The following is a 21,019-nucleotide window of genomic DNA, read 5'->3' on the forward strand; positions in this document are numbered from 1 at the left end:
CAAACTGTTCAGCGTGCCACGAGCCAACGGCGTACACGCCAACACGCTGCCCTGCAGGAGTTTCCCAAGACGGGAAGGAGTTAATTCACGTGCCACTCTGGTGCGACCGCCGAGGCAGTTAAGACTCAGACCCGGGTGGCACCTTGTACCTGCTGCAGGCGGAGGCGGGAAGGCTAGCGCCGCAAGGCCAGCTTCTAGTGGCTCCCTCGCCCTGCACACAGCACCTGCACGCGGCACTCCACAGCGCCACAGAGCACCTGCCCTCACCAAGGCCACACAGCAGGAAAAGGCAGGTGTAAGCTCTAAGCCCGAGCACCTCAGCCAGAAGCTTCCCTGACAGAGGCTCCAAGGGCAGAAGCAACCCAGGCCGGACGAAGGCCTGGAGAGCGTCCCCCACTCTCTAAGCCCTCCCAGCAGAGCCCGAGCGAAGCAGCGGCGAGGCTGCTCCCCGGGCCGGCAGCAGGGCAGGGGGGCTGCCCCCCACCTTCAGGTACACAGCCAGGCGGCACCGCTCCTGCCGGGTCCCTAAGGGAGGCTCACCTTTTCGAAGAACCCGCTTCTTGGCGCGGATGTCTGTCTCCAGCTCTGCTGCTCTGATGTAAATCCTAACGGACTGTGGGAGGTGACGGACAGCTTGGGCCACCACGGCCTTGGCTGTGTCCCCAGGCTGCAACCTGGCTGCTTCCAGCCACACATCTTCACTCTGGGGGGCAAAGGGACAGGACAGGCAGCGTACGCGCAGGCTCGTGGGGCGGCAGGCGCCCTCAAAGGGCGCACACGAGCCTCGGAGACAGGGGGGGCCAGGGTCCTCCCACCCAATGGGCCCGAGGTTTACGGTGAGCTGGGCACCCAGCACGCCTGCGCCAGAGACCCCCTGAAAGCCCCACACGTGGGAGCGTAGCTACAGCACGTCTGTGCCTGTGTGGGAAAGACACGCCACCACACTGTGAGGAGAGCACAGCCTGCCCTCAGGGTAGGAAGTCAACCCACGACGAGGTGGAGACACACAGGCAGGCAGCCTTGCGTCTGCCTGGGAGGTTCGGATTGATGTTAACGTCCTGGGGGAAGAATTCACAGGGCACCTCTGGCTGTCAGGGTGCCCCAGCCTTCACAGTGAGCGTACAGGCCCTCAGAGGGTCTCAGGACTTTCTGGAGCTGATCTACTCCCACCCCCTAAGAGTCAGGCCCACCTCCAGGTTTCTGACATCGGGGAGGGGGAAGGGCTGGCCAGTCTTGCTCTCTCCAGTTAAGGTTATCTCCCTGTTGAAGCAGCGGCAGTCGGGCTTTCACTCCAAGTAAAAATAAGCAGGAAAAACCCTTTCCCGCTTTTCTTCCCCTCCGCGCCTGTCCCACCGCCTGCAGCTTCAACACCAAAAGGCAGGCAATTCCCTCCAAGTCCAGCTCACGCCCACGGCTTCCTGCGCGGCCCAGACACCGAAGCCCCTCAGGGGCCTGGTGCGGCTTGGGGAGGGCGCCCACCTTGGGGCACATCTCTGTCCCCTTCATGATGAGGTTCCGGGCCACCTGCAGCTTCCCAGTGACTTCCTCCAGGCGGGCCGACGCGATCCAGGCTGGCGGGTGGTGAGGGTTTGTCTCCCGAACAGACTTGAGGAGCAGCCTCGCCTTCTTGATGTCGCTGTACAGGCGAGAAAGCACAGGGTCAGGCCGCCACCTGCCGAGGGCGTGCCCGGCCCGGAGGAGGGTGCCACTGCAGACACGACGTCCAAACGGTCACATCGGATGCCCCTGCTGACAGAACCAAGTCAGAACTCAGTCGGCACCCTTCCAAGTCTGCGGCACCTCCACACACACAGGCGTCGAGCCCAAGGTCAAGGTCAGAAACATGGGATGCAATCGGCAAGCTGCTCGCTAGCTCGGCACACACACAGATTTGGAATGTTATCTGTAACAAATTTAATGTCCACGATGAACGGGTATGGATATGCTTTAAACGAGAAATCAAACAGTTCCACTCTACCTTTCTTAGAATATCCACATCCTGTTTTGGCTGCATATTTTTCAAATAAAATCCAACACGTTCCCGGCAACCTGAGCCCACCCAGCTGCCGGCCCTGCAGGGTACTCACTTGATGTCCCCTCCATGAGTCGGGATCATGGAATTCAAATCTGTCAGATAGCCTTTGGGGTCAACCACAGTCTGCCCACTCACCGAGTCAGATACCTGCAAGACAGGCCAAGCCCAGCTAGTCGGACAGAGCCAGGAATGCCTGGAACGAGGTCCTCGGAGGGTCCCTGAAGCCCCTTCCCATAATCCCGACTACCAGTGGACATGGGAACTTTTAAGTAAGAAAACAACCTTAACTCAAACAATAGTTTGTAACGATAATAAGCAAATTTCACCCATACAGAACAAAGATTTTATAAAAAAAAAAGAAAACATAAAAGTCCCAGGGGGAAAAGCCTAACTGAACATAAGGTCCATCTAAGAATGAATGAAACCCAGAAATCACAAAGATTGATGATTTCAACTAACGTTCTTTACATTTTCATGGAGCAGTTCATTGTAGCATTCTCTCAAGTTGTGTCTTAAAGTTACCATGACAACAACAAAAACAAAACCACCTGAGTAAAAAATGGGCAAAAATGCAGCAGGACAAGAAAGGGATGAGAGGAAAAGCAATGGGAAGGAAGAAATAAAACTCCCTTTGTTTGCAGGTAACTTGATTGATTATCTATGTGGAAAATTTGAAAAAAATCAACAAAAAACTCCCAGAACTAATAAGTAATTACAGCAGGACTGCAGGATACAAGGTTAATATCAATCACTATCCTACATACCAGCAGTGAATATGTCGAATCTGAAATTAAAAACACAACATTTACACGAGCACCCAAAATTGTGAAACACAATGGACCCTTGAACAACACGGGTTTGAACTGCGTGGGTCCATTTATACTTGGATTTTTCCCCTCAACACGTACCACACCGCTACACGATCTGCAGCTGGCTGAACCGATGGCCATGAACGGCCCTCGACTGCATACAGGGTCAGTGCCCCTAACACCCCACACTGTTCAAGGGTCAACCATACCTAGACATTAATCTAACAAATACGTACAAGATCTGTAAGAGGAAAACTACAAAGCCTTAACAAATGAAATCAAAGAAAAACTAAATCAATGGAGAGAGATTCCATGTTCATGCACAGGAAAACTCAGTATTGTCAAGATGTCAGTTCTTCCCAACTTGATCTGTAGATTCAACACATTCCCAATCAAAATCCCCGTAAGTTAGTTTGTAGATATTGACAAGCAGATTCTAAAGTTCACATGGAGAGGAGGCAAAGGACCCAGAACAGCCAACACAACATTGAAGCAGAAGAAGAAAGTCGGAGAACACGACCCAACTTAAAAACTTACTATAAAGGTATAGTAATGAAAACAGTGTGGTACTGGCAAAAAAAACTCCTAGACAGTAACACAGGAAAAAATCTACATGACCTGAGGTTTGGCAATGACTTTTTAGATACTACATCAAAGGCACAATCCATGAAGGTAAGAATTGATAAGCTGGACTTCATTAAAATTAAAAATTTCTGTCTGTGAAAGACACTGTCAGGAGAAGAAAAAGACAAGCTATAGCCAGGAGGAAACATTTGGAAAAGACATATCAGATCAAGAACTGTTATCCAAAATACACAGAGAACTCTTAAAACTCAAGAAAACAAACAACCTGGGGAATTCCCTGGCGGTCTCACTGCCAAGGGCCGGGTTCAATCCCTGGTCGGGGAACTAAGATCCCGCAAGCCGCGCATCTCGGCCCCTCCACCCAAAAAAAAAAAAAAAAAGGGGCAAATGACTTGAATAGACATCTCTCCAAGGAAGAGATACAAACTACCAATAAGCACATGAAAAGATGTTCAACGTCACCAATCAGGGAAATGCCAATGAAAAACCACCATGAGCTACTACTTCACACCCATGAGGATGGCTACTATCAAAATGCCAAGAATAACCAATATTGTCAAGGACGCAGAGAAACTGGAACCCTTGTGCAGTGCTGCGCTGCTGGAAATCTAAAATGGTGCAGCTGCTGTGGAAAACAGTATGGTGGTTCTTCAAAAAAGTAAACCTAGAATTACCATGTGATCCAGAAATTCCACTTCTGAGTTTATATCCAGAAGAACTGAAAACAGGGACCTGAACAGATATTTGTACACCAAGGCTCACAGCAGCATTAGTCACAATTGCCAAAAGGTGGAAGCAACCCAAGCGTCACGACAGATAACAAGATAAACAAAACGCAGTTTATACACACATACAGTGGAGCATCACTCAGCTTCAGAAAGGAAGAAAACCCTGACGCCTGCCCCAACACGCGTGAGCCTTGAGGACAGAAACGAAGTATGTGAAATAAACCAGCCACAAAAGGACCAATACTGCATGAAATCTATTCATATGCGGTCCCTAGAGCAGTCAACTCACAGAGACAGAAAGGAGGATGGTGGGGCCAGGGGCTAAGGTCGGGGATGAGGAGGAGGTGTTCAACGGGGACAGAGTCTCAGTCTGGGAAGATGAGAAAGTGCTGGAGATGATGGTGGTGACGGGGCACAATATGGATGTACTCCATGCCCCCCGAGCTATACACTTAAAAATGGCTAAAACTTTAAATTTTATCTTATACATATCTTAGCACAAAAAATTACAATTTTTTCTCTACATTTTACACACAAGTGTGAAAGATAAACAACAAACTAGATCCACGCAACATAAATGAAGCTCAACTTCACCACTCACAAGAATGCAAATTAAGTGGAGGCTTGTTGGAGGGAATGGGCCTCCCAGATTGGCAAAGACAAAGACAAAGGCCCCCTGACCAGAGCTGCCAACGGGGTGGGGGTGGGGGGCGATCGATCGCACAGCCAGCTCCCCCATGTTGCCGAGTGTGAAATGTCGTGCCTTTGAGAGACAATCTGGCACCTAAGTGAAAATACGCCAATCCAACAATTCCACTTTAAAGATACTGTAAAAATATTTACTTAAATCTGCAAAGATAGAAGCACGAGGAGTTCATCAAAACATGGTTTGTGGGACTTCCCTGGTGGCGCAGTGGTTAAGAATCCACCTGCCAATGCAGGGAACACGGGCTCGATCCCTGATCTGGGAAGATTCCCACATGCCGCGGAGCAACTAAGCCCGTGCACCACAACTACTGAGCCCGTGTGCCCTAGAGCCCGCGAGCCACAACTACTGAGCCCGCGAGCCACAACTACTGAGCCCGCGTGCCACAACTACTGAAGCCTGAGCGCCTATAGCCCGTGCTCCGCAACGAGAGAAGCCACCACAATGAGAAGCCCGCGCACCGCAACGAAGAGTAGTCCCCGCTCACCGCAACTAGAGAAAAGCCTGCACACAGGAACAAAGACCCAATACAGCCAAAAACAAATAAATAAATTTATTAAAAAATAAAAAAAAAACATGGTTTGTAACCACAAACAAGCAGAAACCACCCAAGAGGTCCATCAATCAAAGACTAAATCATGATATTCACAATGAACTACTCTCCAATTTATAAATACATATCTAGCAACATGAAAACGTGCAATTTTTTGGATCTGTAAGCTACTATTTTTTTTTTACTGTAAAATATCTGCTCACCATAAAAAACTCAAGTATAGGCTTCCCTGGTGGCGCAGCGGTTGAGAATCTGCCTGCCAATGCAGGGGACATGGGTTTGAGCCCTGGTCTGGGAAGATCCCACATGCCGCGGAGCAACTAGGCCCAAGAGTCACAATTACTGAGCCTGCGCGTCTGGAGCCTGTGCTCCGCAACAAGAGAGGCCACGATAGTGAGAGGCCCGCGCACCGCGATGAAGAGTGGCCCCCACTTGCTGCAACTAGAGAAAGCCCTGCACAGAGACGAAGACCCAACACAGCCATAAATAAATAAAAATAAAATAAATTAAAAAAAAAAAAAAAAAAACCTCAAGTATAGCAAAAGCTCAATTAAAATTTAAGTTTTCCACTGCAACAACAGGAATGGTTGAGTACTTCACTCTGCTGTTTTTCTAAGTATGTGTGAAATTTTTCCATAAAGATGTTTAACACAAAGCATTCCACAGTGGTGTGGGTGTGCCGCCCTGGTCACGTCCTGGCCTGTGCAGATCCACACTCTCTTCAACACACACGACTACTCTGGGTCTGGTTTTCATGTGCATGATGACTCCTTCCCGATTTGCTGGTTCTCTTGACTTTACAGTGCTTTCTATTGTGCAAAAGTTTTTAATTTGTATGTAGTCAATTTGAAAGTATTTTCCTTCACGGTTTCTGACGTGCGTGTCATGTGAGAAAGGGTCTTCACTCTGCCTGGGTTTTCTAGAGCACGGAACCAAGTGCACGCCCCGTGAAGACACAAGGATTCACTAGGGTGCAGGAGGAACACACGTATGTTTAACTTTTATGTAAAGAGGGAAGGGCATTAAGCGACATCGACAGTAAGCACGTGGCTTGTCACGAGTGCCTGTCTGGGCTGCTCCTCAGGCAGCCCTCTGTCACCTGCCACAGACCCCAAGCCCCAAGGGAGCAGGAGAACCGCATCAGGTGGCCCTTTGCTGCCGGCACCGAATGCAGCACACCTGTGCCCGCCCTCCGGGTCAACACACGCGCCAGCCTGAGTGCAGAATCCCATCACACTGTGTAATGGGACAAGGAATTGGACATGTCACAGGTCTGTTTAACATGTGACGAAGCACTTCAAAGGGTGAACTTTTCACAAATATAAATTAGTTTTATAAGCAAAACCAAAAATTCTTTAATATAATCTGTAGGAAAATAACGCATGACACAACCTCTCACCTGGCTCAGCCTCATGTCCATCAAAGTGTTCCTGGCTTGGCCGATCTTCCTCATGTCCAGCTCACCTGTGCCGGGTGTCATCAATCCAGGTGTCATCCCACCTGGGTATGGAGTGTTCAGTCCGCCTGGATAGGGTGTGTTCAGACCTCCAAATTGCTGGGGGAAGCAAGGACAAAACGCTGGCTTGCATCTGCATGCATTTCATTCTCACCTCTGGAAACTCTTTCCACTGGAGCCCGACACCTGGACCATCGGACAGACTCAGCCGCAGCACAGCAGGAGCACACACTCCGGCTCCTCCAGCACCGCCCCGCCCCCGCACCGATCTGTCCGACCAGACACAAGGAGCCCCGTGTGCCTTCTCTGTGGGTGCTCACAGTCTGCCGGGGATCTACTGACGTGTGGTTCTCTCCGGTCTGTAGATGCTTGGCAAAGAAACTGTCGGGAACAGGGGTCAGCTTCTCATAGCGGGGGTTCCGCTGGCGCTTGTTTCTGGCGTCGCCGACCTCGGGGATGCTCAGCCACTCTTCTTCTGTGACTTCTGCCAACTTCCTCTGGAAACACCCGGCCCCCAAACATTAATTCTCTGGCAGAATTGCACATGCACAAGAAAAATTATGTTCTCCCTGACCCCTATCGCCCAAATCATGATGCCTTAAGGGCTCTGATGCAGACATGGTTTATCTACTTCGCTTAGAAAAATCAACCTGTTGGATCTGCTCTACTTCACTCAGATGTAAATTATTCTGTCAAAGCCCAGGGAACACAGTTCAGAAAACGTGATGTCTAAATGGACATAGTTACAAAGTTACAAAGAAAATCAGCCCCTCTGTGCCCCCTTTTCTGGGGAGGAGAGCTTTTCTGCACACACACGTAGGATTCAGCACACCCAAGCAGGGCGCTTCTTCTCCCCCCGGGATGAAAGAAAGAGCAGAGCGACCACAGCTGTGACCCAGAGCGTCTGCCCTCCGCTGGGAAGCCCACGAGGGCCGGCCGGCCACCCATCTGCTCACTTTGAGATCTGAGAACTGCTGCTGGATTTTGGGGCGCTCCATACGGTATTTCTCAATTTCTTCTTTCTCCCTTTGCTCCCTAGAAGTAAAATGTGTGCACGTATTAGAAATCCTGGATGTCCATTCCGAAACAAAGTCACTTTATTATCCTTCCTACTTAAATCACCAAAAAGAGTAATTCCAGGGCTTCCCTGGTGGCGCAGTGGTTGAGAATCTGCCTGCCAAAGCAGGGGACACGGGTTCGAGCCCTGGTCTGGGAAGATCCCACATGCCAGAGCGACTAGGCCCGTGAGCCACAACTGCTGAGCCTGCGCGTCTGGAGCCTGTGCTCCGCAACAAGAGAGGCTGCGACAGTGAAAGGCCCGCGCACCGCGATGAAGAGTGGCCCCTCACCGTAACTAGAGAAAGCCCTCGCATAGAAACGAAGACCTAACACAGCAATAAATAAATAAATAAATAAGTCAGGAGCTCTTTAAAAAAAAAAAAAAAAAGTAATTCCACACAGTAAGCAGTTAAATCAAATCTATTTTAAGGCAACAATGGATACATTCACAAATAACTCAACTCGCTACCAGATGAAAACATGCAGAACTCACTAAAATAAAAAGCAAATTGTCTTACTCCATTAAATACTTGCATTTGAACACAAGTATATTTACTGCTTTAAAATTCTATAAAATCCCAAAGGTAGGGCCATCCTCTGAATAACTCAGCTCAGAAGAAAAGCTGAACCGTTGTCCTAGTTGCCCATCCAAATGGGTTCCTGGTGACTTAGGACCAGGTCATATGTGAACACAAAGAGCCGTGGGCAATGGTGACCAAGTATCGACCAAGTTAGGCAAACCGGAGTAGACATGAGCCCAGCAGCTAGGGCTTCCCAACGCTGAGATTTATATTTCCCTCCATAAGGTTAGACAGGAACTTGAATGCGTTGTGAATAATGACGTGCTTGGAAAAGACAAACACCTCTTGACCGGCTGGAGACAGCCTGGCATCACAGCTCCTGATGGGAAGCAACTCGCACAGATACTGTCAGGTTTTCTGGCCAAAGATGTTCCACCTGATCTGAATCAAGCCTCAGGCTCCAACTTCCAATCCATAGGAAACGCTGAGAGCGTAACAAGTAAAAGGGTGCCATGAGGAGGTGGGCAGTCATTCCGTAAAGGGGGGGTGGTGGCTAGGAGACGTGCCCGAGGAGTGGTGCTGATTGCGTCATGGCTCGTCAAAGGCAGTCCTACGATGTTCTCGGGACAAGCAGGGAACAGTGGATGTGGACCGGCTGCCGGGTAACAAGGATGGACTGCTCAGCGCCAGGGCGAACGGACCCCAGCAGGACCCAGCAAAGCCCACCTGCAGAAGCAGAAGCAGCGAACGTGCAAACCGAATAGCGCAGACTCCGTGCGGGCACACGCCTGTCTGCTGCGCGGTTCTTTCTGCTTTTTTTATTGTGAAAAGTTTTCAAAAGCCAACCACTTCCCCAAAACCACTTAATACAACAACTTTCTGTATGTATCCACATCACTCAGATTTTTTTAATGAATGAATTCCAGAAGATTGGAATCAAGTCTTCTTTTATATGCAAAACCACCTAATTACGATACGTATAAATTCATGCACATTGATTAAATAAACGTGCTTTTAAAAAACTCCCCTGAAGAACGGTACTTCACTCTTCTAATATGATTTTGAAAAAACTAAAAATTCTACAAGTTATGAAAAGAAAACTGTATGTATAATGAGCAATAGAAAGAAAAAAGTATACCCTGAGAAAACCATAATTCAAAAAGAGTCGTGTAACAAAATGTTCATTGCAGCTCTATTTACAATAGCCAGGACATGGAAGCAACCTAAGTGTCCATCATCGGATGAACGGATAAAGAAGATGTGGCACATATATACAATGGAATATTACTCAGCCATAAAAAGAAACGAAATGGAGTTATTTATAGTGAGGTGGATGGACCTAGAGTCTGTCATACAGAATGAAGTAAGTCAGAAAAAGAAAAACAAATACAGTATGCTAACACATATATATGGAATCTAAGGGAAAAAAAAAAAAAAAGGTCATGAAGAACCTAGTGGTAAGACTAGAATAAAAACACAGACCTACCAGAGAATGGACTTGAGGATATGGGGAGGGGGAAGGGTAAGCTGTGAGAAAGTGAGAGAGTGGCATGGACATATATACACTACCAAACGTAAAATAGATAGCTAGTGGGAAGCAGCCGCATAGCACAGGGAGATCAGCTCAGTGCTTTGTGACCACCTAGAGGGGTGGGATAGGGAGGGTGGGAGGGAGGGAGATGCAAGAGGGAAGATATATGGGAACATATGTATATGTATAACTGATTCACTTTGTTATAAAGCAAAAACTAACACACCATTGTAAAGCAATTATACTCCAATAAAGATGTTAAAAAAAAAAAAAAAAAGAAAGAAAAAGGTAAACCAAAATGTTAACTGTCACCTTCCAGGCTTGTGAATAAACATTATACTCTTACTTACATTTAATTTTACTGTCCTAATATTCTAGAGTGAGAATGCATTCTTTTTGTAGTAAAAAACATAAAAATGTTATGAAGCAATAAAACTTATCATAGTTTGCAAGATCCTATGTTGACTTTGCATATACTTCCCCAGAAAACGACAAGGAATCAGAAAGTTGCCAATGAGGTAACATCAGTAGGACAGACATGCTGGGCCAAGTTCAGTCCAACACACCCACCTGAGAGCCCCAGAGGGAAAACAGGAGGGCTCTGCGGGGGAGTGGTCTTCCCCCAACGGACCCCCAGGAACAGAGGGTGCCCCTCCCTCAGCCTGCCTGGGCCTCGCACCCTCCAGCTCACTGGAGTCTGTCCCCACCAGCCCAGCTCAACAATGACGTGTGCAATAAGATTCTCAAGACACAGCCGCATGCCCACGAGGACCGCAATGGTCATTTGCCATCTTCAGTGAACCTCCAAATTACTTAATATACACTCATCGACATCACCACGCCCATTTCAAAGATGGTAACCCTGATGCATAGGCAGAATAATCCCCCAAATTCTGTCGACTTCTGGGAAGTCAAGCATGGAGTTCCTAAGCTCTCCACTCCAGTCCCCAGGCCCCAAGGCTACTCTGCAACAGTCCAGGGTTTTCCAAGTGTGGCTGCCACAGACCAAGCCCCAGGCAGCCTCAAAGCTGAGCAGACACACGTCCTATTCTTGCAACTTTTCTCCAAGTCTGAAATAAATCGAAACAAAACTTTTTGGGACTTCCCAGGCAGTCCAGCAGTTAAGACTCTGCGCTTCCACTGCACGGGGCACGGGTTTGATCCCTGGTCAGGAAACTAAGATCCCGCAGGCCACGCGGTGCAGCCCAAAAACAAACAAACAAACAAACACTTTTTTTTAAGTTGGATAAACACAGCATGAAGAGCGATAATTTGTCTTACCTTCTCTCTTTCCTTCTTTCATCCATCCTTTTATCCAGGGCTGCATAGATAGCATCTGCTTCCTCGTCATCTTTCTCGTAGGGCCCACTTGAGAAGAGGCTCCCAGCATAGCCGTTAAACTGAGAACCAAACAACACACTTAGAGTGTCAGCTTTTCTCCAATACAACCCCCACCAACAGAAACATCAATAGAACACGTCTAGCTGCAAAATGCTTGCTCAACAATTTTTTTCAATCAGTCGAACCCAAACTGAAGGATAGCAAAATAGCTGATGAGTACTCTTCAAAATTGTCAAGGGCATGAAAGAGAGAGTATCCACACCAACCAGAGGACACTAAGGAGGCACAACTAAATGCAAGGTGGGGTCCTGGGCCAGAAGTAGGACACAGGTGGAAAAACCAGTGGAATTCAAGTAAGATCTACAGGTTAGTTAATATTGCTGCGTCAGTGTTAATTTCCTGGTTTCAATAACAGTACTAGGGTGCACAGAATACCCAATTCAATATCCTGGGATAAACCGTAATGGAAAAGAATGTATATATCTGTATAACTGAGTCACTTTGCTGTACAGCAGAAATTAATACAACACTGTAAATCAACTATACCTCAAAATAAAAACAAAAATAAAATAAATAAAAATTTAAAAAATAGGGACTTCCCTGGCGGTCCAGTGGTTAAGACTCTGTGCTTCCACTGCAGGGGGTACTGGTTCGATCCCTGGTGGGGGAACTAAGATCCCACATGCCATGCGGTGTGACCAAAAAAATGAAAATTTTTAAAAATTTAAAAATAAAAAAATAATAATAGTACTAGGGTCATGTGAGATGGGGAGAAACTTGTGAAGAGTATGCAGGAAGTCTCCATATTACCTTTGAAAGTTCTCTGTAACTTTAAAATTACTCGAAATTGAATTTTTAAAAAACTTTTCTCTGAGGAAAAATGTTGTAACATATCTGTAGAACACTTCAATAGATCAAACATGAATTCATTAAGAAAATAAGCACTAAAGCAAAAGAAGGTAAATATTACCAATTCCACTTAAAATTTTCATCATTAAAGACCAGCCAAGACACAACACCAACGCAACAGTGCTAATATTTGCAAGTGCATCTCTTCTGAAGAGACCACAAAAGGGCACATCTCTTTATACCTTTCCTGCTCCCCTCTCAAACTCCGTTTGAGCTATCCCCTACCCCCTGACTAGCTGAAGTAGTCAATGTACCCAGCACTCCAAGCCACTCATCACAGATGCCAACAGCACACTGGGTTAAGAGCATGGACGCTGGCCGGGGGGCCCCTCACAAGTCACCTCATCATAGTTGGTGTCATTCAGATCCTCGTCATCGTCATCCGCGGCCTGGCTCTTCTTCATCTGGTCCCCGACAGTCCTCTTGCCTGGGGGCGCATGGCGGTCATCCACAGGATCATTGGCATCCCGGGCAGGCCCGATGTCCGAGCGGGTGGTGAAGCCAGTGGCACTGCAGGAGGCCCCAAGATGCCCATTTATCTGAGTGGCCTTGTTCCTGTGCCAAGACCCTCCACAGCTGTCACCTAATGACACCTTTTTTTCTAACTCCTCTGGGAAACCTCCAAAGAGCCCCGAAGCAGTGAACTCCACACAGCTGTCCTCTTCAAGAGAGAAACCTGAGAAGGTTCTGAGGCTACCTTCTGCCACCCCACATTCTCCTTGAGGGAGATTCCCCCGGGCACCAGACCTCTCTGCTCCCAGGTCACAGTCTCCCGTTCCCAACAATCTGCCAATCAGCCCTCTGTCTGAATCCAACCAGGCCCCCAAACCCAACGTGGCCCAGTCGGAGTTCCTCTTCTGCGCCTGCCCTACGGTTGCTCTGGGTTGTTTCAGCCGATGGTGGCAGTGCCGTCCCAGGCACCACGGCATCAGCTTTGCCTCCCTCTCCCTCCCATCTGTCTCTAAATTCTACGGAGTCTACCGCCAAAATCCCTCCTCCGAGACCATGACTCCCATCACGGCTGGGATCCAAGTTAGCTACCCCCGCGCGTAGCTTTCCTCTGCTTCAACACAGCTCTGAGCACGGCGTACTGAGGTGTCTACTTCTGCAGTGCCTACGGGGGGCTCTGGGCCCTCTGCTCCCGCAGCGCCACGCCACCCACCGCACGTCCCACCCACACAGACTCCTCACAGTTCCTTCCTCTTCCTCCACGCCTCATCTTCCTTCTCAAACGCCCAACACGTAAAGCGTCAGTTTCTCCTCTAACCCTGCCACATCTGTACACCCCTACGTCCTCCTTCTGAACTTGGCGCAGATGTTGATCGCGAGAACCCCAGAGTTCTAAATCTGTTCCTCTTTATGCACTTATTTATGCAACCACCTCGTCTCCCCTAGTAAACCGCAGGCCCTCCAAAGACACTGTCAAGATCTTAGACTTGTGTGTGCCCCAGATTCTAACGTCCGTAACGCTGGACATAATACTCCCAACAAGAGAAACCTGATCAAATGAGTACCGAATAAACAGGGTGACGATGCCTGCTCACGTACTCGACAATACGTGGTGGTCACCTGACCTGGGGGACCCAGTCACAAGGTTCACAGATGCCATCCCTACCCCTGAGGAGCAGAGAGTCTGAAGCAGCAGCAATGTGACCACCAGCACCTCAGGGGAAGAATAAGGTACCACCGTGAGAGGCCACACAGAGGACTCCAGCCCGGATCGTGGGGAGAGAATCAGTCACGTTCAAGACAAGGATGGGGAAGGGGCCGGTCTGCCCGGCCTGGTGGGGGGAGGGTAGCCACGGTGCTCCGACTACATGACGGAGATTTACGTCCTCGCCACGGCAGACTCGCAAGACGGTGCTGCCACCCACCTCGGGGACAGAAACCGGGCTCAGAGCCGTCGCTTCAAGCCCAAGCGTCCCGCCTCCTAGGGGCAGACAGCCTCCCTCGGGTCTGCCCTAACCCAGAGCGCCGTTCTTCCCACCAAGATCAGGCCAACCCCGCGCCATCCCTGTTCTCGTCCTCCCCGTCGCTGTCGGCGGCCGCCCAGACCCGGGCCCCTTCCCCCAGCGCGCGGCCCGCCCCAGGCCTCACCCGCGGCCCAGCCCCGGCACGTAGCCGAGCGGGGCGGGCATGCCCAAGAACGGCTTCTTCTTCTTGTTCATGGCGCCGGTGACGCCGACGGCCAAGAAAGGAAGGGATGGAGACCGCGGCCGGAGGCGAAAAACCACAGACGTCCGAGGCTCTGTAACAGGAAGGATCACGGCCCGCGTCACCCGCGCCCCGGAAGCAGAGCTCGTGGTCCCACGTAGCCCCGCCCACCGCGGATTCCCTGGGCGGAAGTTTCCGAAACTCGACTTCCGGCGGCTCCCGGCGGCTCTGGACCGAGGCTAAGGGGACAGAGACGCGGCGAGCGCATGTGCTGTAGCGCCCGCTCCTGGTGCGGCGGGCAGGCGATGTGCTCCTGGACTAGCCCTGGGGGACCTCAAAACTGAGCAGGGGCGGCCCTGCTTACTGCGTGTTTTCGATGCATTTCCGAGACCTGCCTGTACGAGCAGGACCCATGGGTCCCCTTCCTCCCTGAGCCTCCCACCCTGCCCTTCAGAGTCGCCTTGGCCGCGGGGTAGGGCCTAACACACCTGAGCAGGCTGCACACCTAGCCGACTGTGTAGGGCTTGTGCGGGGTGTATGTGCCCTGATCGCGGTGTGCGGGGTGTATGTGCCCTGATCGCGGTACAGACTGCTGCCCTAGCTCTCCGCGCTCAGATTCCTGGGCCCAGTTCGGGCCCCGCCCACACCCCCACGATACCCTGAACATTCCGGTGATTCCGGTGACCGTGGGAGCCCAGATCCTAGAGAGCTAATTGACGAAAATAAATAAATGCAGCAGAACAAGTCAGTATGTGGGCATGGGCGGTCACAGCATGTGGGTGAATTCCGTGTGTGTTGGTGCGCACGGGTGCAAGTCCGACCACCCGTGCTCATATTTTAGGTGGACGCGCAGGACTGTTACCTGGATACATGACTGTGTGTCCATGTGCACCTTTGCTGAGGTGGCAGTGGGACATTCTTTGGTCCCCACATACACCTGGGGAGAGCCCTTGGGCTCTTGGCAGAGCAGGCAAAAAGCTGGTCACAAGTCTAGCCTTCTGCTGGAGCAGGCAGCCCCCAGCCCACCCTGACACTTCTCACTGGAGTCCTGAAGCAAGCACATCCCTCCTGCCTGCTGCAGCCCCCTCGGAGTTTCTCTCTCCTCCCTGTCCCCAGCCTACCCCTTTTCGGTGCCACATCCTGGGCACTGAGCCAGATTCTGGGGCTACAGAGGGAAGGGGAGAGACCCTGATGTCCTCCTGAAGTTCACAGAGTGGGGAGGGGGAGGTAAGAGAGGGTCAAACTGGCTTCTCTGGGGAAGCAAGTGCCCATTCGATGGAGAAACCTCCAGAGAGGTCTGGAGAATGCATGAATAAAGGAATCAGTAAGTAAATTGACAAAGGAGAATGGAGGGAAGTGGTGGGTCTGGCCCCTGACCTAGGCCCCATGGGGCAGAGGGTCCCAGGAGCAGGTAAGACACCCCCTCCTCTCCATACGCAGAGAGGACTAAGGCACCCTCAGATGCTCCTGCAGACGCCTGGACCCCGGGCGGCCGCACAGAGTCACTCGCCCTTGGAGCCATGCCCAGGTGCGCACAGCCGCCCCTTGCCCTGGCAGACGCCCTCCGCGCTCGCACATCCGCGCGCCGCCGACACCCCTCGGAGCTCCCGGAGCGCGCCCCGCTCTCAGGGCTCGGCAGCAGGTGCCTCGCCGCGCAGACTCGCCGGGCGCGGGGACCGGCTCGGGCGCGGGGCCGGCTGGGGCGGGGCAGCGGCGCGCGTTCCCCGCCGGCCACACGGCCGCCCTGCGCCCGGCGAGGGGCGTGTGCACCGGCTGGGGACCCGCGGGCCCCATGTTCACGGAGCTGAGGCCCAAGCCGAGCCCCCCGCGAGGCCGCGCCGGGGCTGTGCGCGCCGGCTTCGGGGAGCAGCGGGATGTGGACGGTGAGCAGGGCTGGACCCGGGCGCGGAGCTGTCGCGGTCTGGGGGCTCGAGGACCGGAGGGATAGGGCCGGCTCCTAGCGAACTCCGAACTGCAGCCGCGCTAGGAGTAGGGGGCGCGTCCCGGCCGTACGGGTTTCCCGGTGTCTTTATCCCGCGCTGGGGCGAGGGCGGGGGGGCGGGCGGCGGTCAGGCCTCGGGGATCGGCGCCCCCTGGTTTGGGGGAGGTGACCCGCCGAGGCTCCTGTCCCCAGGCTAGCACCACCCTGCGGTCACCTTTTCCTTCGCGCGGAGAAAACCTTCCCCGGCCCCTGCAGTGGGGCCCAGAGGGGGTCCCCGCCCCATTTCCTCCTGGAATTCTGACGTTGGGGCTGGAAAGGAGGGACGGACCGACAGACGGACGGAGAGCCCTCCCCCAGCGCGGGCAGGAAATGGGCGGGGCCCGGCTGGCCCAGGACAGGTGCGGCGCGGGCAGAGGCATCCGACTGGTTCTCCCGCCTGGAGGCCCCTCCAGGCGAAGCCCTGCGACCCGGGCGCCCGTCCCCCGAAACGTGCCTGCTTAGAATGAGTCTCCTCCCACCGTACTAGAACCACCCTCGGCCGCGCCCTCTGTCTGACCCCAGACCTCAAATTTAGAGTTGCCATCCAATTCCAGAAAGTTGCGAGACTGGGGAAGGAGGAGGGGGAGGAAGATGTGGGTTTCCCTCATTACTGAAACCTCCTGGGCACACCACCAAGCCCTGCCCTCAGTGGGGGTGAGGGGCTGTGTCTGTGGTAGGGGGGTCACTGACTCTCCTGCTGAGGGGGTGCGGGAAGGACCCCGGCCTGGGAACCCGATCCTGCCTGCTGAGTCAGGGCGCGGATGCTGTACGATGGGCCGAGGTTGGGCCCTGCTTCCTGTCTCTCCCCAGGGCTCTGTTGGCTCGTGGACACCACACGGAGCCTTCATCCATCCATTCAGTCATTCACCGTGTTTCTGGGCACCTCCTGTGTCCCGAGACCTGTGCAAGGCCTTGGGAGGGGTCAGTCCGGGTGTCACCCTCCCCTGACTCCTGTCAGCAACCAGCACAGAAATGATGGTAAAACTAAAACGCGATGAGCGTAACGAAGCTGGCGTGGGAAGAGAACGCACAAGGCGTCAGCCTGGGTCCCCGAGCGCGTGGTTGCAGCCTGCGTGCCTGCGCTGACGCTGCCGCGCACAGGAGCTGCCCTGGGCCGGGGGGCCTGCAGGAAGGGGGAGCAGGAACCTTGTGGGCTTGCCCAGAGTTCAGGCTTCTTCTTGTTCACAAGTCACAGCCAGTGAGCATAGCAGGACAGAGGCCAAGCCTCCAACGAACGCCAGGTGGGGCTGCAGGGACCAGGTGCCTTCGACGACGTGGGCAGGCAGCCCAGCCACAGGGGTCTCCCCAGCGCACAGAGTCTCCCAGGACGCGGGGGCCGCGTCTCCTCACAGGCAAGCCTGTGCGTGCGTGCGCCCTGGTCTGATGTGGCTGTGCCAGCCCAAGGAGAAGGTCAGGGCCGTCCCAGGAGAGCCCCAGCTGGTTCTGAGTGCGAGGCTCCCTGGTGGGCATGTCTCTCTCTAATTAAACAGAATCCATCCTGCTCCCCAGAGCACAGACTATGCTTCTGGAAGGTGGAGTCCTCAGGACAGCTCGTGCACACTTCCTTCTCTTTGGGGAGGCTTGGGAACCCCTAACTGGGAACGTGCCCCTCCTCTTCCGTGGAGGGAAGATGGGCTGAGCAGGAAGCCGGATCACAGGGAGGGAGGCCCTGCCCCTGACCGCTGTGACCAGGCACCCCTGCTCTGCAGCCACTGCCCACTTCAGCTTCTGCCGGACCCTCCTGGAGCACACGGTGTCGGCCGAGAGCCTCCCCTGCCCCCTGCCTCGGACCCAGGGCACCAGCCTCACGTGGCACGACTCCCGCAGCCAGAGGGCAGCTGGCAGCCGGCAGGTCAAGCTCCTTCAGCAGCCTGGCACCGAGGCCCCCCAGGTACCCACCCACACACTACACCCACCTCAGCCCCTGCCCTCCTTGCCACCCCACTCCACCGGCCACCCCTCTTCCCACAGGGCCGGCTGTACTCTGACCACGATGGCCTGTACCACACAAGTCCCTCCTTGGGTGGCCTGACGAGGCCCGTGGTCCTGTGGAGTCAGCAGGACGTCTGCAAGTGGCTCAAGAAGCACTGTCCCCACAACTACCTCGTCTACGTGGAGGCCTTCTCCCAGCACGCCATCACCGGTGCCGTGGGGGCTGGGGGGCTGGGGTGTGGCAGGGGCGGGCTCCCCAGAGAACCTCCTCCCCCTCCCCTCTCTCTTCTGCTTCCTCCCCAGTCCGCCTCTCCGTCTGGGTCTTTGTCTCTGTTTCTGTCGCCGCCTGGCTTTGCTCTGCTCAGCCTCTATTCCTCCTTGCCCTCCCTCCGCCTCTCTCCCTCGCTTGCCCTGTCTCTCTGAGTCTCTCTCTGCATCTCTGTCTCTGCCCAACCGACCCATTTCTTCCTCTTTCTCCCTTCTCTCTCTCCACCTTTGCTCTCGAAGCCCCTTGGATGGCAACCTCGGCTCAACCCCTCTCCCCTCCCTCCCAGGCCGGGCACTGCTGCGGCTGAACGCGGAGAAGCTGCAACGGATGGGGCTGGCGCAGGAGGCGCAGCGGCAGGAGGTGCTGCAGCAGCTGCTGCGCCTGCAGGTGCGCGAGGAGGGGCGGAGCCTGCAGCTGCTCAGCCAAGGTCAGTGGGAGGAGCCAGGAATGCCCACAGGTTCAGAAAGGCCTGGGGGGGGGGCTGGGCCTCGAGGCCCCGGAGTGCAGGGTGGGTGGGTTGACCTCTGGAGGGTGGCCGGGGACCCCAGTAAGGGCTGTCCTGCACCTGGGGCAAGAGGGGATGATGCCAGAGGCCCCCGACCCTCCTCACCCCCATTCACCCCATAGCTTCCTTCGGAAACATGTCCTAGCTGCTGCCTAGGCTTGAACGCCGGACCTCAGCACTGTGACCGGAGCCCCTGACGAGGACGAGGCAGAGCCGGCCGTGCAGCCCCTCTCAGACCCCGCGTGAGGCCCCAGGGGCCAAGCCCAGCCCCAGCATCGCCACCTCCAGCCACCTTTGGGTGTGCACTCCGGGCTGTGCCTGCGAGTGGGCGGGCGGGCGGGCGGGCGGGGGCTGCCTGAGTGGGGCCCTTCCTCCCAGAACCTGAGCCCAGGCCCACCCCCTGGTGCTGCTGGCAGCATGCAGGGCAGTCACCTGGAGCCAGAGCCGGCTTGGACATCCCCCCAGACTCCCAAGGAGTCTGTTTATTTATATTCCCTTCACCTGCGCCCTCCATCGCCCGCTGAATCACGCGTCTTCTAGGCATCCTGCCCTCTCCCAGGGCCAGAGGTCTGCCCCTTCGCCCCATTTACGCCCTCCCCCAGCCCCTAGAGGACTGCCCGCACAGGTGGGGTAAGCTGCCAAGGCTCCCTCTGGTGTGTGCCCTTCCCCTGCCCTTGCCCAGAGAATGGTCATCGGCCCAGCCCAGCCAGCCACCGTGCCAAGTGCTCTCACGCATTTTTGAAACCCTTACCACGCCCCCATCTACTCATGGGGACTGGACACACGCCCAAGACCTGACCCCCAGGAGGACCCCATGCCCAGTGCCCAGCACCAGGCTCACCTGTGTCCTGGCCTTAGGTTGGGGGACAGCTCCCTCCTCCCAGGGTCATGGAGACTGCCTTCCAGGCTTAGTCATGGGTGGGCGTTCCCACTGCCCCTTTCCCAGGAGAACCCGGATCCACACAAGAACTGTTGTGACAGCTGCACCCCCCATGCCCACCCAGTGGAGACCCAGCCAGCACCTGAGCAACCGCTCCGTGGGCCCAGCAGAGGGATAGCTAGGGCAGTCCTGGCAGCCCCACCCTCTTGCACCTCTGCCCACTCAATCCCCTAGGGGATTCTGAAAATCCTGGGGACAGATGAGGCTGAGCCACCAGACCCCAATCCGTGCCCTGTGCCAGCCTCAGGATGGGAGGTTGGTTGTTGCAGGTCCCATGTGGAATTTGAACAACTGGCCTGGTGCCCCCCATCCCGTGTGCCTCCCCATGGGAAGCCCCTCATCCTGCCCGGCTGCCCTGAATATCCCTGGCCACCTCATGCCATCACGACATGACCCTTTCCAGGGAGCCCTTCCTGTCTCTCTCCCCTTTTCCCTCCCTGTCTTGGACCCTCAGCCCCGCTGTGTTCCTGTCTCATCTTCCTTGTTTTGCGCTTTTTTATATTCTGACAAAAAATTGAGAAGTAAACTTGGTTCTCAAGTGCCGCGAGTGTGGTGTCTGACTCTGGCCACCCAGGCATGTGGGGGACACTGAGAGCCTTGAGTGGGGCCTGGGCCTGGGCCTGGGAGGAGGGGGCGCCGGGCCAGCTGCCTCCAGCTGGGGCCACCAGGGGGCAGTGGTGTCCCGTCCTGGTGGGGCGCCTGTTTACCCCAGGCCCCTGCTGGCCCCAGCTGCCCCATGGGCCTCACCCAGAGCATGGACACAGGTGTGTTAGGTTCCTGGGGCTGTTGTGACAGATGACCACGACGGGGAGGCTTAACACAACAGAAACGAACTTTCTCACTGTTCTACAGGCCACAAGTCTGGAATCTAGCAGGGTAGCACTCCTTCCTGGGCTCAGGAAAGAACCCTTCCTCGTCTCTCCAGCTTCTGGGGGCTGCCCTGGGGGGATCCCTGGGCTCATGGACACACCACTCCATCCTGGATTCCGGGGTTACATCACCTCTT

The 21,019-nt window shown here is 54.0% G+C and overlaps 2 protein-coding genes across 2 annotated transcripts in view; one reads left to right on the forward strand and one right to left on the reverse strand.

The window, feature by feature from the left end:
* Window positions 1-14,528, reverse strand: part of PRPF6 (pre-mRNA processing factor 6) — a 35,732-nt gene extending 21,204 nt beyond the window's left edge. Inside the window, exons 1-9 of the mRNA XM_082428255.1 lie at window positions 14,331-14,528; window positions 12,575-12,743; window positions 11,265-11,383; window positions 7,829-7,907; window positions 7,193-7,369; window positions 6,816-6,971; window positions 2,088-2,182; window positions 1,480-1,636; window positions 541-703 (exon numbers count right to left, since the gene is read on the reverse strand). Coding sequence (XP_082284381.1) covers window positions 541-703; window positions 1,480-1,636; window positions 2,088-2,182; window positions 6,816-6,971; window positions 7,193-7,369; window positions 7,829-7,907; window positions 11,265-11,383; window positions 12,575-12,743; window positions 14,331-14,401 — 1,186 coding nt within the window. The 5' untranslated portion in view covers window positions 14,402-14,528. The remainder of the gene's footprint in view (window positions 1-540; window positions 704-1,479; window positions 1,637-2,087; window positions 2,183-6,815; window positions 6,972-7,192; window positions 7,370-7,828; window positions 7,908-11,264; window positions 11,384-12,574; window positions 12,744-14,330) is intronic.
* A 127-nt stretch (window positions 14,529-14,655) lies between these two features.
* On the forward strand, window positions 14,656-20,555 carry SAMD10 (sterile alpha motif domain containing 10). Its single transcript, XM_082428262.1, has 5 exons — window positions 14,656-16,270; window positions 18,078-18,259; window positions 18,340-18,511; window positions 18,855-18,995; window positions 19,196-20,555. The coding sequence occupies exons 1-5, from the start codon at window positions 16,180-16,182 to the stop codon at window positions 19,216-19,218; spliced, it is 609 nt and encodes a 202-aa protein (XP_082284388.1). The 5' UTR covers window positions 14,656-16,179; the 3' UTR covers window positions 19,219-20,555.
* The last annotated feature ends 464 nt before the right edge of the window (window positions 20,556-21,019 follow it).

The sequence above is a fragment of the Balaenoptera physalus genome (assembly GCF_965194825.1).
Source record: "Balaenoptera physalus genome assembly, chromosome: 16".
Lineage (NCBI taxonomy): Eukaryota > Metazoa > Chordata > Mammalia > Artiodactyla > Balaenopteridae > Balaenoptera > Balaenoptera physalus.